This window comes from Triticum dicoccoides, chromosome 3B, assembly GCF_002162155.2.
Source record: "Triticum dicoccoides isolate Atlit2015 ecotype Zavitan chromosome 3B, WEW_v2.0, whole genome shotgun sequence".
Classification (NCBI taxonomy): Eukaryota; Viridiplantae; Streptophyta; class Magnoliopsida; order Poales; family Poaceae; genus Triticum; species Triticum dicoccoides.
Window position 1 is genome coordinate 600,707,568 of NC_041385.1, and position 17,236 is coordinate 600,724,803.

General features: G+C 48.2%; 2 protein-coding genes across 2 annotated transcripts in view; both read right to left on the reverse strand.

The window, feature by feature from the left end:
• Nucleotides 1-16,181, reverse strand: part of LOC119279704 (beta-glucosidase 2-like) — a 43,358-nt gene extending 27,177 nt beyond the window's left edge. The window contains exons 1-8 of the mRNA XM_037560858.1: nt 15,973-16,181; nt 15,810-15,873; nt 15,202-15,260; nt 15,035-15,110; nt 14,876-14,947; nt 14,618-14,705; nt 13,631-14,465; nt 6,677-6,723 (exon numbers count right to left, since the gene is read on the reverse strand). Coding sequence (XP_037416755.1) covers nt 6,677-6,723; nt 13,631-14,465; nt 14,618-14,705; nt 14,876-14,947; nt 15,035-15,110; nt 15,202-15,260; nt 15,810-15,873; nt 15,973-16,104 — 1,373 coding nt within the window. The 5' untranslated portion in view covers nt 16,105-16,181. The remainder of the gene's footprint in view (nt 1-6,676; nt 6,724-13,630; nt 14,466-14,617; nt 14,706-14,875; nt 14,948-15,034; nt 15,111-15,201; nt 15,261-15,809; nt 15,874-15,972) is intronic.
• Nucleotides 16,182-16,744: 563 nt separating this feature from the next.
• The window catches only part of LOC119277353 (beta-glucosidase 2-like), a 6,609-nt gene continuing 6,117 nt past the window's right edge, over nt 16,745-17,236 (reverse strand). Inside the window, exon 14 of the mRNA XM_037558632.1 lies at nt 16,745-17,145. Within this exon, the coding sequence (XP_037414529.1) occupies nt 16,914-17,145 (232 nt within the window). The 3' untranslated portion in view covers nt 16,745-16,913. The remainder of the gene's footprint in view (nt 17,146-17,236) is intronic.

Genomic DNA, 17,236 nt, shown 5'->3' on the forward strand with positions numbered 1-17,236 from the left:
AAGTCGATGTGATCGCGGTCGGCACTCTACCTCTACATCTACCATCGGGATTAGTTTTAGACCTAAATAATTGTTATTTGGTGCCAGCGTTAAGCATGAACATTATATCTGGATCTTGTTTGATGCGAGACGGTTATTCATTTAAATCAGAGAATAATGGTTGTTCTATTTATATGAGTAATATCTTTTATGGTCATGCACCCTTGAAGAGTGGTCTATTTTTATTGAATCTCGATAGTAGTGATACACATATTCATAGTGTTGAAACCAAAAGATGCAGAGTTGATAATGATAGTGCAACTTATTTATGGCACTGCCGTTTAGGTCATATCAGTGTAAAGCGCATGAAGAAACTCCATACTGATGGGCTTTTGGAATCACTTGATTATGAATCACTTGGTACTTGCGAACCGTGCCTTATGGGCAAGAAGACTAAAACACCATTCTCCGGAACTATGGAGCGAGCAACTAATTTGTTGGAAATCATACATACTGATGTTTGTGGTCCAATGAATGTTGAGGCTCGCGGCGGGTATCGTTATTTTCTCACCTTCACAGATGACTTGAGCAGATATGGGTATATCTACTTGATGAAACACAAGTCTGAAACATTTGAAAAGTTCAAAGAATTTCAGAGTGAAGTGGAAAATCATCGTAGCAAGAAAATAAAGTTTCTACGATCTGATCATGGAGGAGAATATTTGAGTTACGAGTTTGGTTTACATTTGAAACAATGCGGAATAGTTTCGCAACTCACGCCACCCGGAACACCACAACGAAATGGTGTGTCCGAACGTCGTAATCGTACTTTACTAGATATGGTGTGATCTATGATGTCTCTTACTGATTTACCGCTATCGTTTTGGGGTTATGCTTTAGAGACGGCCGCATTCACGTTAAATAGGGCACCATCAAAATCCGTTGAGACGACACCTTATGAACTGTGGTTTGGCAAGAAACCAAAGTTGTCGTTTCTTAAAGTTTGGGGCTGCGATGCTTATGTGAAGAAACTTCAACCGGATAAGCTCGAACCTAAATCGGAGAAATGTGTCTTTATAGGATACCCAAAAGAGACCATTGGGTACACCTTCTATCACAGATCTGAGGGCAAGATTTTTGTTGCTAAAATCGGATCCTTTCTAGAGAAGGAGTTTCTCTCGAAAGAAGTGAGTGGGAGGAAAGTAGAACTTGATGAGATAACTGTATCTACTCCCTTGTTGGAAAGTAGTTCATCACAAGAACCGGTTCGTGTGACAACTACACCAATTAGTGAGGAAGCTAATGATATTGATCATGAAACTTCAGATCAAGTTTCTACTGAACCTCGTAGGTCTACCAGAGTAAGATCCGCACCAGAGTGGTATGGTAATCCTATTCTGGAAGTCATGTTACTTGACCATGATGAACCTACGAACTATGAGGAAGCGATGATGAGCCCAGATTCCGTAAAATGGCTAGAGGCCATGAAATCTGAGATGGGATCCATGTATGAGAACAAAGTATGGACTTTGGTTGACTTGCCCGATGATCGGCAAGCCATTGAGAATAAAAGGATTTTTAAGAAGAAGACTGACGCTGATGGTAATGTAACTGTCTATAAAGCTCGACTTGTTGCGAAAGGTTTTCGACAAGTTCAAGGGGTTGACTACGATGAGACTTTCTCACCCGTAGCGATGCTTAAGTCTGTCCGAATCATGTTAGCTATTGCTGCATTTCATGATTATGAAATCTGGCAAATGGATGTAAAAACTGCATTCTTGAATGGATTTCTGGAAGAAGAGTTGTATATGATGCAGCCAGAAGGTTTTGTTGATCCAAAAGGTGCTAACAAAGTGTGCAAGCTCCAGCGATCCATTTATGGACTGGTGCAAGCATCTTGGAGTTGGAATAAACGCTTTGATAGTGTGATCAAAGCATATGGTTTTATACAGACTTTTGGAGAAGGCTGTATTTACAAGAAAGTGAGTGGGAGCTCTGTAGCATTTCTGATATTATATGTAGATGACATATTATTAATTGGAAATGATATAGAATTTCTGGATAGCATAAAGGGATACTTGAATAAGAGTTTTTCAATGAAAGATCTAGGTGAAACTGCTTACATATTGGGCATCAAGATCTATAGTGATAGATCAAGACGCTTAATAGGACTTTCACAAAGCACATACCTTGATAAAATTTTGAAAAAGTTCAAAATGGATCAGGCAAAGAAAGGTTCTTGCCCGTGCTTCAAGGTGTGAAGTTGAGTCAAACTCAATGCCCGACCACAGCAAAAGATAGAGAAAAAATGAAAGATATTCCCTATGCTTCAGCCATAGGCTCTATCATGTATGCAATGCTGTGTACCAGACCTGACGTATGCTTAGCAATAAGTTTGGCAGGGAGGTACCAAAGTAATCCAGGAGTGGATCACTGGACAGCGGTCAAGAACATCCTGAAATACCTGAAAAGGACTAAGGATATGTTTCTCGTATATGGAGGTGACAAAGAGCTAGTCGTAAATGGTTACGTCGATGCAAGCTTTGACACTGATCCGGACGATTCTAAATCGCAAACCGGATACGTGTTTTTATTAAACGGGGGAGCTGTAAGTTGGTACAGTTCTAAACAAAGCGTCGTGGCGGGATCTACATGTGAAGCGGAGTACATAGCTGCTTCGGAAGCAGCAAATGAAGGAGTCTGGATGAAGGAGTTCATTTCCGATCTAGGTCATACCTAGTGCATCGGGACCAATGAAGATCTTCTGTGACAATACTGGTGCAATTGCTTTGGCAAAGAAATCCAGATTTCACAAGAGGACCAAGCACATCAAGAGACGCTTCAATTCCATCCGGGACCAAGTCCAAGTGGGAGACATAGAAATTTGCAAGATACATACGGATCTGAATGTTGCAGGCCCATTGACTAAGCCTCTCTCACGAGCAAAACATGATCAGCACCAAGACTCCATGGGTGTTAGAATCATTACTATGTAATCTAGATTATTGACTCTAGTGCAAGTGGGAGACTGAAGGAAATATGCCCTAGAGGCAATAAGAAAGTTATTATTTATTTCCTCATATCATGATAAATGTTTATTATTCATGCTAGAATTGTATTAACCGGAAACATGATACATGTGTGAATACATAAGACAAACATATAGTCACTAGTATGCCTCTACTTGACTAGCTCATTAATCAAAGATGGTTATGTTTCCTAACCATAGACATGTGTTGTCATTTGATTAATGGGATCACATCATTAGGAGAATGATGTGATTGACATGACCCATTCCGTTAGCCTAGCACTTGATCGTTTAGTATATTCCTATTGCTTTCTTCATGACTTATACATGTTCCTGTAACTATGAGATTATGCAACTCCCGTTTACCGGAGGAACACTTTGGGTACTACCAAACGTCACAACGTAACTGGGTGATTATAAAGGAGTACTACAGGTGTCTCCGAAGGTACATGTTGAGTTGGCGTATTTCGAGATTAGGTTTTGTCACTCCGATTGTCAGAGAGGTATCTCTGGGCCCTCTCGGTAATGCACATCACTATAAGCCTTGCAAGCAATGTGACCAATGAGTTGGTTACAGGATGATGCATTACGTAATGAGTAAGGAGACTTGTCGGTAACGAGATTGAACTAGGTATTGGATACCGACGATCAAATCTCGGGCAAGTAACATATCGATGACAAAGGGAACAACGTATGTTATTATGCGGTTTGACCGATAAAGATCTTCGTAGAATATGTAGGAACCAATATGGGCATCCAGGTTCCGCTATTGGTTATTGACCGAGAATAGTTCTAGGTCATGTCTACATAGTTCTCGAACCTGTAGGGTCCGCACGCTTAATGTTACGATGACAGTTTTATTATGAGTTTATAAGTTTTGATGTACTGAAGTTTGTTCGGAGTCCCGGATGTGATCACGGACATGACGAGGAGTCTCGAAATGGTCGAGACATAAATATTGATATATTGGATGACTATATTCGGACACCGGAAGTGTTCCGGGTGATTTCGGAGAAAACCGGAGTGCCAGAGGGTTACCGGACCCCCCCGGGAGAGTTAATGGGCCACATGGGCCTTGGTGGGAAGAGAGAGGGGCGGCCAGGGTGGGCCGCGCGCCCCCTCTCCCTCTGGTCTGAATTGGACTAGGAGGGGGGGCGGCGCCCCCCTCTTTCCTTCCCCCTCTCCCCCTTCCTTTCCCCCTCCTAGTAGGAGTAGGAAAGGGGGAATCCTACTCCTACTAGGAGGAGGACTCCTCCTCCTTGGCGCGCCCCAAGGGGCTGGCCGGCCTCCCCCCTTGCTCCTTTATATACGGGGGCAGGGGGGCACCCTAGGACACACAAGTTGATCTACGGATCGTTCCTTAGCCGTGTGCGGTGCCCCTCTCCACCATATTCCACCTCGGTCATATTGTTGCGGAGTTTAGGCGAAGCCCTGCGCCGGTAGAGCATCATCATCGTCACCACGCCGTCGTGCTGACGGAACTCATCCCCGAAGCTTTGCTGGATCGGAGCCCGGGGTTCGTCATCGAGCTGAACGTGTGCTGAACTCGGAGGTGCCGTACGTTCGGTACTTGGATCGGTCGGATCGTGAAGACGTACGACTACATCAACCGCGTTGTCATAACGCTTCCGCTTACGGTCTACGAGGGTACGTGGACAACACTCTCCCCTCTCGTTGCTATGCCATCACCATGATCTTGCGTGTACGTAGGAAATTTTTTGAAATTACTATGTTCCCCAACACCACACCCCCCGCGTCTCGACGCCCTGGCCAGGTCCAGCCGGTGCCCAGCCACCCCACCAGAGAGGATGAGCCCCGGCTGCAGCACCACCACCTTAAAGGGGCCGCCGGACGCCCCTGTAGCCGCCAACCGCCACCACCCGCCGGATCTGGGCAGGGGGCGCCAGATCCGCCGCCAGCACGCCCCGGGCCTCCAGAACCCCACGAGCCGAGGTGGAGGGGGAGGAGGAGAGGAGGCGACGCCGGCTGGCCACCAGGGAGCGGGGCGGAGGAGGGAGGCCGGAGTAGAGGCACGCCGGCGCCCGACGCCACCGAGCAGGGGAGGCCGCCCCGCGACGTCCGCCACCCTCGCGAGGGAAAGAGCCGCCCCGCCGCCGCCTGTGCCACGCGGCCTTTGGCCGGCGACGCCACCGGCAGCGGCGAGGGAGGGGGGATGGGGTGAAGGGACGGGGGCGGCGGCGCTAGGGTTCCCTCCCAGGGGCGCCCGCGGGAGCGCCACGGGAGGGGAGCGTCTGAACGTTTGGGTTCAACTGAACCCAACACTTGTACGTTGGCTCCGCCGCTGCACACAATTACGAGTGGTTAAGCAACAATCCTAATATTACTATCAAAAAAGGATAACTACCTCTTGAATTAACTGACATGTCCGCCTTGTAGTCTCGAACACCTGTATCTAGAGGACGATCATTCACGTAGACAGAAAAATAGTGATTTATTCCAATGAAATCTAAGGAACCCTTGATAAGTTCAGACTGAACTTTTGTGAAGGGTGGAAGGCGAGAGCCGACATTCTTCTTCATTACTTATGGATAGTCCCCAAACACCAAGGGCCCTAGGATCCTGCCAGTACCACACTTACGATCTCAACGTTACTTGTGGTCAAATGCTTCTAGATAAAAAAGCCAGCACTTTCAGATCGGATTAGTGAGAAAAATGTAAGTGAGAAAAACATACCAGCCATACAAGAAATCTTTACATCTCTGAGTTGCTTCTAGATCCACCGTCGCATTTGTCAGTGGATAACTCCAGTAGGAGTAGATATTTATTCCCACAATTCCCTTTTGCTTGTGCTGCATCCAAAAGGTTACTTCTTCTTATGAGCCTACACCTTTGAAAATTTTGCATCACAACAGGGAAGAATAGAATACATATTTTAGGAAAAAAGAGCAGAAGCACTGCCCACTCCATTAGAGGAATAAGAGTCTATATACAGCCCTATTTTGAACGTAACAAGGCCAGAACCTAAGAAATATAAACCGACTATTCTTCCATGATATACTGCCGTCAAAGAGGAATTGAGATACGGTTAATGTGTATATGACTGAGAATGGGGCTTCCACTCTTGAGTAAAGCTAAGATTTCTCAGTGTCGCACTTATTGAAGAAACTAAGTAGCACTAAAAACATTTTTGAGTAAAAAGGTCATTCACTCACTTGATACTTTTCTCTGTACAGACTGAAAACTGATGCATGCGCCATAAGGGCATTCTTAGCGGCTATGTATGGTTCGATGCTAGAGTCCCCAGTGGTGCACTTTGTTACTCCAAATGGATCTGAGCAACGGCCAGGAGGGAATAGAGCACTATCATAAGAGCCAACTACACTGATGTTTATCTCATTGATAGTCGTCCAGGATTTTTTTTTCTTTCGAAAAGGGGGTTTACCCCAGCCTCTGCATCAGAAAGATGCATACGGCTCATATTATTAAAAATAAAGTCCAGCAACAAAGTCGTCAAGTATCGAGTTGCGAAGATAAACAAAAGGCTCGAAAGAGCTCAAACCCAAAGCCACAACCGGCTGGCAAACACAATAGGACCACTACATGCCTATCCTATTACATGACCGCCATCCAAACCGGTTGAAAATATCCCGCGCTACCATCTCCCATCGGGTAGACGCAGTAACCAAACGCTCCCTGGCCTCCGTCGGAGTGAGTAGCGACCACATACGGATGAATGCCGTGGCCCTGAAGATAACCTGCAAAAAGTGAATGTTTGTTGATCTGTTAAATACTAAATCATTTCTGCAATTCCATACTGCCCAAAGTAAAGCACAAACGCCAACACGAATGTGTCTTGCAGTATCGGAATCAACCCCATCAAGCCATGTTCCAAATAACATGTTGATAGAGGTGGGCTAATTGATATTGAACGCAATATGAATCGACCGCCACAGAATCTTAGCCAACGGACAATCGAGAAAGAGGTGTTTGATGCTTTCGTTATGATCGCAAAAGCTACACCTAGATGAGCCCACCCAGTTGCGTTTTGCCAGGTTATCCTTAGTCAAAATGACTTGTTTATGCACAAACCACATAAACACTTTGATACGTAAGGAAACCTTTACTTTCCACACGTGAATCGAGGAAGGGACAACGCTAGAGTTAATGACATCCAGATACATAGATTTAACCGAGAACACACCGTTCTTAGTAAGTTTCCAATACAGTTGATCTGGTTGCTGGGTCAGCCGGACCTCCATTAAACGTCTAACGAGGTGGAGCCAGGCCTCCCACCAATTTCCAACTAGCGTTCTCCGAAAACTAATATTGAGGGGAGTGGATTTTAGAACAGTTGCAACGTAGGCTTCTCTACGTCGCACAATGTTGTACAAAGTAGGATATTGAAGTGCAAGGGGAGTCTCCCCAAGCCACGTATCCTCCCAAAACCTCGTAGTGGCACCATTCCCGACAATAAATTTTGACTTGTTGAAAAAAAATGTTTGACTCTCATCAAACCCTTCCAAAAAGGTGAGTCGGAAGGCCTCACATTTACCTGAGCCAAGGTTTTAGCATAAAGATACTTATTACGCAAAATCTGTGCCCAAGTAGCTTCCGTCTCAGACGACAGTTTAGAAAGCCACTTGCTAAGGAGACATATGTTTTTGACTTCCAAATTTTCAATACCTAGACCCCCTTGGTCCTTCGGCCTACAGATTATATCCCACTTAGCAAGCCTATACTTTCGTTTGAGCTCGTCATTCTGCCAAAAGAATCGAGATCGGTAGAAATCTAATCTTTTCCTGACTCCCACCGGGACCTGGAAAAAAGATAAGAGAAACATAGGCATACTGGTAAGGACCGAATTAATCAGGATCAATCGTCCTCCGTATGACATGAGCTTCCCTTTCCAACAGCTCAGTTTCTTTTCAAAGCGATCCTCGATGCATTCCACTCAAGGTTAGTCAGCTTACGATGATGAATGGGTATACCTAAGTATGTAAACGGTAAGGAGCCCAATTCACATCCGAACAATTGTTTATACGTATCATGGTCCTCCTTTGCTCTTCCAAAGCAAAACAATTCGCTCTTGTGGAAGTTAATTTTGAGGCCAGATAATTGTTCAAATAAGCATAACAGTAGCTTCATGTTTCTTGCTTTCGCCAGGTCGTGCTCCATAAAGATGATAGTATCATCAGCATACTGAAGAATGGAAATCCCTCCGTCAACTAGATGTGGGACCAGGCCACCTACCTGCCCTGCATCCTTGGCCCGACCTATTAAGATAGTGAGCATATCAGCCACTATGTTAAACAGAATCGGTGACATCGGGTCTCCTTGCCTTAGCCCCTTGTGTTTTTGGAAATAGTGACCTATGTCGTCATTCACTTTAATCCCTACACTCCCTTTTTGCGTAAAGGAATCAATCTGGTTTCTCCATGCCGGATCAAAACCTTTCATACGCAAAGCTTGTTGAAGGAAAGGCCATTTAACTTTATCATATGCTTTTTCAAAATCCACTTTAAAAACTATGCCATCAAGTTTTTTTGAGTGGATTTCATGGAGCTTTTCATGCAAGACAACAACCCCTTCAAGGATGTTTCTATTAGGCATGAAAGCAGTCTGGGACGGATGAACCACAGAGTGGGCAATCTGCGTAAGTCTGTTCGTCCCGACCTTGGTGAAAATTTTGAAACTCACATTAAGCAGACATATAGGTCTGAACTGCTCAATGCGAACCGCGTCTGTCTTCTTAGGAAGAAGAGTTATCGTTCCAAAATTCAGCTTAAACAACTGAAGCTGCCCCTCAAAAGACACCTGGAACATGGGCATCAAATCACCCTTAATAAAATGCCAGCACTTTTTGTAAAACTCTGTCGGAAACCCATCCGGTCCTGGAGCCTTATTATTCTCCATTTGTGCAATGGCTTCAAACACCTCTTTCTCAGAGAAAGGAGCAGTCAACAGCTCATTCTCGGCAGTCTCAAGTTGAGGAACATCCTCAACCCTAGACTCATCTAAGGACACAAAATTCTCTTCCGGGGGACCAAACAACTGCTTATAATAATTGGTAATGTAGACCTTCAGATTGTCTTGACCAACTATCGTCCCTTCGTCTTGTTCTAGCTGGAAAATTCTCTTTTTACGATGCTTCCCATTAGCAATCATATGAAAGAATTGAGTATTGTCCTCGCCTTGTACTATCTTACGAACCTTAGCTCGCAACGCCCACTTCAATTCCTCCTCGCGAAGAAGCTGTTTAAGTCGCATCTCTGCCTCTATCTTTGTTTCCAACTCACTGGAATCCAAGATAGAAGTTTCAGCTTTAACGTCAAGGTTTTGAATAAGTATAAGAAGACTCTCCTTCTCCGTCTTATAAATACCATGCGTGTGTTTAGCCCATCCTCGAAGGAACCTTCGGAGATGACGAATCTTGCATTGCCATCGCTCGATAGGCGTCCTTCCTCCTGAGTCTTTAGCCCACTCCCGAGCTAACAACTCAAGGAAACCTTCTCTTTCAAACCAGGCAAGTTCAAACGAGAAAATGTTTTTGTTGCCCGCAAAAGTTTGAACTCCTAAATCAACTAGTAACGGTGTATGGTCAGAGACACCTCTTGTCAATGCCTACACAGTTACCAGAGGAAACTTTTGTTCCCATTCGACACTTGCTAGGACACGGTCAAGTTTCTCAAACGTCGGGACCGGTAACGAATTAGCCCAAGTGAATTTCCTACCCGAAAGCTCTATCTCTCTGAGATCCAAACTTTCGATAATAGTGTTGAACATGAACGACCATCGGCCGTCAAAATTGTCATTACTCTTCTCCTCCTTCCTACGGATAATGTTGAAATCCCCTCCCACTAAGAGGGGAGCTGTTCATTACCACAAATACGAACCAGATCGGCCAAAAAGTCTGGCTTGAGCTCTGGTTGCGCAGCTCCGTACACCGCCACCAAAGCCCAATCAAACCCATCTACCTTAGTTCGAACTCGAAACTTGACGGCAAAATCCCCCAAAACTACACTCCGAACTTCCAATGTTTCACACTTAACCCCAAGTAAAACCCCACCGGATCTTCCTCGAGGGGGGAGGCAATGCCAATCAAAATCTACCCCCCCCGGACAAAGTGGCAAGAAATTGTGAAGTGAAGTTGCTTCTTCCAGTCTCAGACAATGCAATAAAATCTAACTGATGTTCAAGAGAAGCCTCCGCTAGAAATCTTCTTTTAGCCAAGTCTCTAAGACCTTTGCTATTCCAGAAAATGCCTCTCATAATTCATCATAATTTTTTTTGCAGTGCGGATCCTAGCACTCCTACGTGCAGCCGAGACGGGATAAACCTTCCGTTTCCACGTCCGCTTTGGCTTAAGGTAACCATCAGCCTGATCAGCACAGCCATTCTCTGCTTCTATCGCCTCGGGCTCATCTACATGAAGAGACACCTCAGGAATGGTGTCCTCCTCCGTCTCTGGTAGTCCAGGGTCAAGATCGGCACACAAGCCATCAAGAACCCTAACCCCAAGCGCATCTATCTCCGAATCGTTCATAGGTTTGACATCAGCAATGTGACGGATCATTTCTACCGCACGATCAGCTTCCAAATCAAGAGTGTCATTAACCGACCTAGAAACCTCAATATCATTTTTACCAAGTGAGACACCTACTTGATTTGCATTATGAATAATTTCAACATCAGTAAAATGCAAAATGGAATTCGACTTATTAACCGACATACCAGTGGAGGTCTCGACGTCGCGCAGCTTGGCAACTCTCAAAGCACACCTCAGCTGCATGTCATCAACGTCCGGCTGCTCCTGTAGCCTCCCGCTGACCCGCCTCCCCTGGGAGACCGGGTCCGGGATACCGCCAAAGGAGATGACCTCCTCGCGAGAAGCTCTGCTAGGGGAAAGGCCTCCTGCCAATCCCCCAATAGTGGCTCCCCGGGCCGAAGCCACCGGGGCCGGAGAGCAGCTCGGCGACGACTCCCGCGACCTGTCCACGGGCGACCCGCCGGTAGCAGGGGCCGGGGAGACCCGCTCACGGTGCTCCGGAGAGGCAGTCGGAGAGACGGGTGCATCACCTGACCCGACCACCGCAACGGGGCAAAGAGAGACGGCAGCCTCCTGCACAGCCACCCCTCCTCCCGTGCGCGGCGACGTGGGGAAGAGCGCCAAGTCCTCCATGGGCACCGTCGGCGTCAGCATCACAGGGGACCGGGCCTCCTGCCCGTCACCACTAGCCATAGCCGCAGTCGCAGAACCATCCACGATAGCCATCAGCGAGGTAGGAGTTGTGGGAAGGGCCACCTGCCCCTCGGTATCTCCCAACTCAAGAACCATCGGCGCACAAAGAGGAGCCACGGGATCCACGGAACCCGGAAATACACCCCGCAGCCTAGGTGGAGCAGAGAACGGTCCCAAGGACCCAAGCTGCAAAGTGGACATCGGAGCAACCCCAGAAGACCTCGCAGGAGCCATATTAGTAGGCTCAGACGGACCAACCGGACCCTTGGCCCCGTCTTCATCACCCATAGCCGAATCATCCTGGTTCCCCGGGGCACCTCCTCCCTCAGTCGTGTCCATAGGGTTATCATCCTCAAACTCATCGAACAAATTAGGATCCTCATACAAAATGTCCAGCTGATACATAACACCATCGTATGTCCAAGGCACCACATTCGGCAAGAATTCAATATTAGCAACACTGACAAGTGAACGCGCCACCCCATTGGCCCGAGTGAATGGCATATCCACCTGTTCAGTCTTGCCGATCAAAGATCCCAAACTCCACGTCACCAAGAAGCTATCCAAGGGATCAGATGGTGCCCCGGAGAAACGAACCCAAATCTGCCTCAACGGAATGCCCTGCGGCTCCTTCTTTTTCCACTCATCAAACTGCAACACAAAACTAGTGCCTGTAACCCTGCTCATACCGAACTTGAGGATTCGCACCTGATCCTCCTTAGACAGAAAATCAACTTTGTAAGACGTATCATTTAGCTTGAGCAAGGACGACTGAAAATTACCCGGGGCGAGTCCCCGCAGCTGCTGAATAATTTGCGCCTCGGTCAACGGTCCATGAACTACCTTCACCACCCCTGGGAAAGAAGTCTCGACCGCTGGTGCCAAAGGTGCCACTCTGGGAGACTCGAAGAACATCAACTCCGAGCAGCAGACCCCGTAAATCTGAACAGAAGGCTTAGGCCCAAGCATAAGAGGACACTCGGCAGCGGTATGCTTAGTTTTCCGGCACAGGTCACATAATTCCGTAGTGCACTCAGCCATAAAGTGTCCCGTGTCACCACAACGAAAACAAGTGAGCTTCTTCTTCTTAGCCGCCCACTTGGACAACTTGTCAGCCTCAGATTTGTCCGTACCATGCTCAAAAACAGCATCACCGGTCTGCATGGGTTCCGGCAACGTAACTTCGGCCAGAGCCTGAACCGTCTCCACCGCCACCTGCGGTAGATTCGATCCTCCGTCGGCCACCTCCGTCTCAACCGTAGACTTCAGATGCCTTGCTGATAGAAACGTCTGTTCCCGCCCCGCCCTCCGCGGAAACGACCCCGGAAAGAGCGGTTATTGGGGCCAACCGCACCCTCCACGAAGTTGCCAGGCGGTCCTTGGAAACCCCGGTTGGCATTACCGTCATCCACCCATGCATAACCACGGCCACCGCCGGAAGACGAAGAGCCCCGATGTAGCCCAAAGCCATAAGCATCAAATCCATCATCGCCCCACTGTCCTCGCGGAGGATTACGATCATCCCCCGCCGACGCCCCCGCCCCACGGCCATTCGTGCCAGGGCCAGAGCCACCGCGTCCACCCGCCATCTGCCTCGGCCACGGCCGTTGGGTCTGCTGCGGCTCGGCCCTTGGCGGCGGTGGTGGCGCAGCCCTAGGCTGGGGAGGCGGAGGAGGCGCGGCCTTAGGCGGCTGGGCCACCCTAGCCGGAGGCGGAGGAGGCGCTCCCCGGGGCCGCGGTGGAGCTACCCGTGAGGGTGGCGCCGCACGCGCGGGGCCCGGCGCCGCAGCAGTCGCAGCCGTAGGAGCAGAAGCCCCCGCAGCCCCGGCCGGGTTCCTCACCACCGGCGCAGCCTGCGGCGGAGGTGGCTTGGGCGGCATCTCCTCCGGACGAGAACCAGTTGACGGGTGCCGTCCAACGCCGGCGCGAGCTGAGGAGAAACGGCGCAAGGAGGCCGACGGGAAATCGACCGTCCCGCGACGGCGAATCCTAGCGGCAACGAAGAGAGAAGGGGAGGTAGATCGTGCATGCAGGGGCGATCGGTCCGAGGCCACCTCATGCACGTCGCCCACACCCGTCGCTATGCAAACCTGGCCAGCCCCCCGGGCCTCTAGCCCAGTACTAGCCAGGCCCGCTTGGCGAGCACTCTCAGGCGGCCCATCTGTGCCGAAAAGAGCATTCAAACGCTCAGATCTGGCCGCCCGAATGTCACACGCAGCGGCCACCGCCGGCGATCGTTGTGACAATATATGACCCCCTTTCTTCTTTCTCCGAGTCACTCTCGTCCAGCACTCGGGACGAAAAAAATCAGACAAAGAGATAGCCGGCGGCCCCCCCTTCGGCAAAGGTCCACTCCATGGTTTCACTTTCGACTTCTGCGAAGGAACCGGAATCCCGAACGAGACAGATCTCTTAGTACTCACCAAAGGTTTAGGCACCGAGGTAGATGTAGCCACGCCAAGCGTAGTTGGTGGCCGAACTGTCGTTTCCGGTGGATCATCATCGTCTTCATCTTCATCAGCAAGAATCCAGAAACGTCCTCCAACCCGCTGCGGAGGCTTGGGTCCGTCGGCATTCTCCGTAAGATCCACTACATCGAGTTGCTCGTCGCAATCCATGGGTGCCTGCACACACTCAAGAACCTCGATATGGAACAAATCGATTATTAAACGCTTACCGATCGAAAGCTCTTCATCAACGTTGAGATGTCGTCCGGCCAGAATATCTCCATCTTCGTCCCGGATCGTCATCCAACGAGACGGATGCGAGTAGATCGAGCCATTGATCCATCGCCCCGTCTCCCTATCATCTTGAAAACGCACATACCATTTCGTAGGATGCAAAAAGTCCCAATCCCGATCCGCCGATGAGGGATCTGGAGGGGAAAGCGGGGAAGGGAGCAGATCAGGCGTCGCTGCAGAAACAGCCACGAGCGCCGGGTGCAGATCACCAGGAAGCGGCGGATCCGGCGACAACTGCCGATGCGGCGGCGGCGGAAGCACCTCCCCGAAAGGCAGGTCTGCCGAGCGGCGCGGCGGCGGGGAACACCCCCTCCCGTTGGCCCCCAATCCACCCCCATCGGCCGTCGAGAGGGGCGGCGGAGGTTCCGGCTGGATTGGCAGCGCCGGGGACGCTCGCCCGTCGCCCACCGAGTCGCCCACCGAGTCGCTCATTCCTGGTCCTTTTCGACTCAATCCTGATGCAACCCTATTTCCAAACTCCCTGAAGCAAACATCTGCATATGCTGTGAAATCTTCACTGCATTTTGTGGATACGAAAATATGAATATGACAAAAAGATTATGTCATAAGTAATTCAATTATAATATAAATATGCCACTTGATTCCCCCAAAAACAATCGCCGCTGCAATGTAGTTGTTTGTTTATTTGGTATTGAGACATGAACTTACACAATTTTGGGGCTTAACCATCCACCATATTGGTCTTCGAGAATTTGAGGGAGATCTACATGGTGAAGTGTGATGTGTACTTGAATTCCTGGATGAATATCACATACACCGGTGGGTTCAAATGATTATTGCCTTCGGCTTTTATTTTGTATGCTTTCTTGAAATTAACCGACATTTACATTGATTTTGATTATATGAAGTATGAACCTAACAATTGACTGCAGTTAAATATGTTAAAGGTCTTAAGAATATAATTACCATGATTCATTAGCTCATCAATGAGGTTGTTGTAATACTCTAGCCCTTTAGGATTGACAGCTCCGCGTCCATCTGCAAACCCAAAATTTTCCCAAAAACTGAGATAAATTAGAAAACAAAACCGGTTTGTTCTGATGAAGGTTATGAGGATTTCTGTACTTGGAATGAGCCTTGACCAGGAGATGGAGAACCTATAGGCCTCTAGGCCTGTCTCAGACATGAGCTTGACATCGTCCTGCAAAATCAGATAGTCCTGATTTACTTTGTATATAGAACTATTAAAGCAGAGAAACGGTCAAGATTTTTCAGTCCCTGGTCTTATTTACCATGTATTTGTGGTACCCATCTGCAGCAACATCTGCCGTGCTTTTGTCTGGCATTTTGCCTGCAAGAACAAATCGAACTGTCAAAAATGACCTAACTGCAACAAACACTTCTTGGCCTGCCGCGTCAAGTTCTGGTCTTGGCTATTGCAAACACCAATTTGCCATGTTCAATTACTCTAGATTTAGTTATGCTTCAGCAACAGAAATGCTGTGTAAATTGTTCTACCGAGAGGGAAGTCGTCTTAAATATCCACTCGACACATCAGAGGTAACCTGATCACAAGTTGCTCAAGGTGCTATTTCTTACGCATATGGGAAATATCCAGAGTCTGCCATTCATATGGGAAAGCCAGATACAAATTCCACAAACATGTACTCCCTCCGTCCCGAATTACTTGTCGCGGGTATGGATGTATCTAGATGTATTTTAATTTTAGATACATCTATTTCTGCGACGAGTAATTTGGGACGGAGGGAGTAGTACGTACTACTCCCTCCGTTCGGAATTACTTGTCACAGAAATGGATGTATCTAGATGTATTTTAGTTCTAGATACATCCATTTCCGAGACAAGTAATTCGGAACGGAGGGAGTACGTAGCAACCAACCTGCGTGAGTGAAAGTGTCCCAACTGCTCGGACTCCTGCCATCCTCAGCAACAGCACCCTCATACTGCATGCAAAATTAGAATCAAAATTCATTAAATCGATGCGTCACCCGGTGAGCTAAACACACCGGAACTTTCAGCTCAAACGAGATAAGACTCCTTGCTTGATATGCGGAGGTTCCAGCTCCAAAGACGAATTCCCGTGGGAAATCGCTTCTTGTGAAGCCAAGATCAGCGGCAGTTGCGTCCTGAACCCAGAGGGACAGCAGGAGGTAGAGGAAGGCAGTAGCACCCATCTATGTTTGTGCCTTTCTGTGCATAGTTAGGAGATTTATATCAGAGTTGTTGATCTCAACAGCAACCTCAACCACCTTCATGGTCATGGAAAGCACCAGCTTAAACACTGTGTGTGCCTGCACTGCACACTTCGATGGAAACATTTTATCTGAATGCACACGCCTTTCCTTTTCCAATAAATATACCCGGGGTCTCTGTTTTCATGGTACATTTATTTGTCCCCTTGAGGTGGATGTGTTCAACTGCCCCTTCAGCATCCCACGAGCCCAATCACCAATTTGGTCAAATACGCCACAGACAGCGGCATCATCCCATTAAGAAAGAAAAAGACATGCTCACTTGGAAAATTAATGCCATGTGAATCACAAGAATGGCAGGAAAAAGGACGAGGCTGCACTGTTACAGAAACAACGAGCAGGAGGGATGGTGAGCATCAGCATCTGCCCCTCGTCTCCAGGTTAAATGTGTTCCCACAGAATGGTGTAAACAATCAGTGACAGACGAACAGCATCGATAGTGGCCCCGCAACCGGCTGGGAAATGGGGAGCTTGGCGGCGCCTTCGAGCCAAGAAAGAAACACTTACGTCGTGCGGAAGAGAAAACAAAGGCGACAGGAAGAAAAAAATGCGACATTTCTCATAGCCATATCATGCTCTCATATCACTGGTGTCCTAAAGAAAGTACTTAAGAAAATAGTGGTCACAGGAGTATTGGTTTCTAGTACTAATGTAATCCGAGAATCACGCTTTCTCTGATCGAAACCTCACGCGTGCGCATGCGCGGTTGCACTGGACTCCGGAGTTGGGAGTCAGGACCCCGAGTTCAGGGCCTGGTTCACCGGCGTTCTCGACACCAGGGCAGAGGTTCCGTTGTGCTTGAGGAAGGCGGAGTACCAGCGAGCCGAGAGCCTAGCTTGCCGCGGCAGCCTCTCGTCAGCAAAGTCGACCCGGTACAGCCCGTACCTTGACTGGTACCCGGACAGGAGCTCAAACAAATCCATGAATGCCCAGGCGAAATAGCCTCTCACGTCGGCCCCGTTCCTGCACAACAAACAGAGCATCACACAAACCGTAAGCTGGAAATTTTAACTTTGTGAATTCCGCTGCTGTTGACAAGTCAATGCTGAAAGAA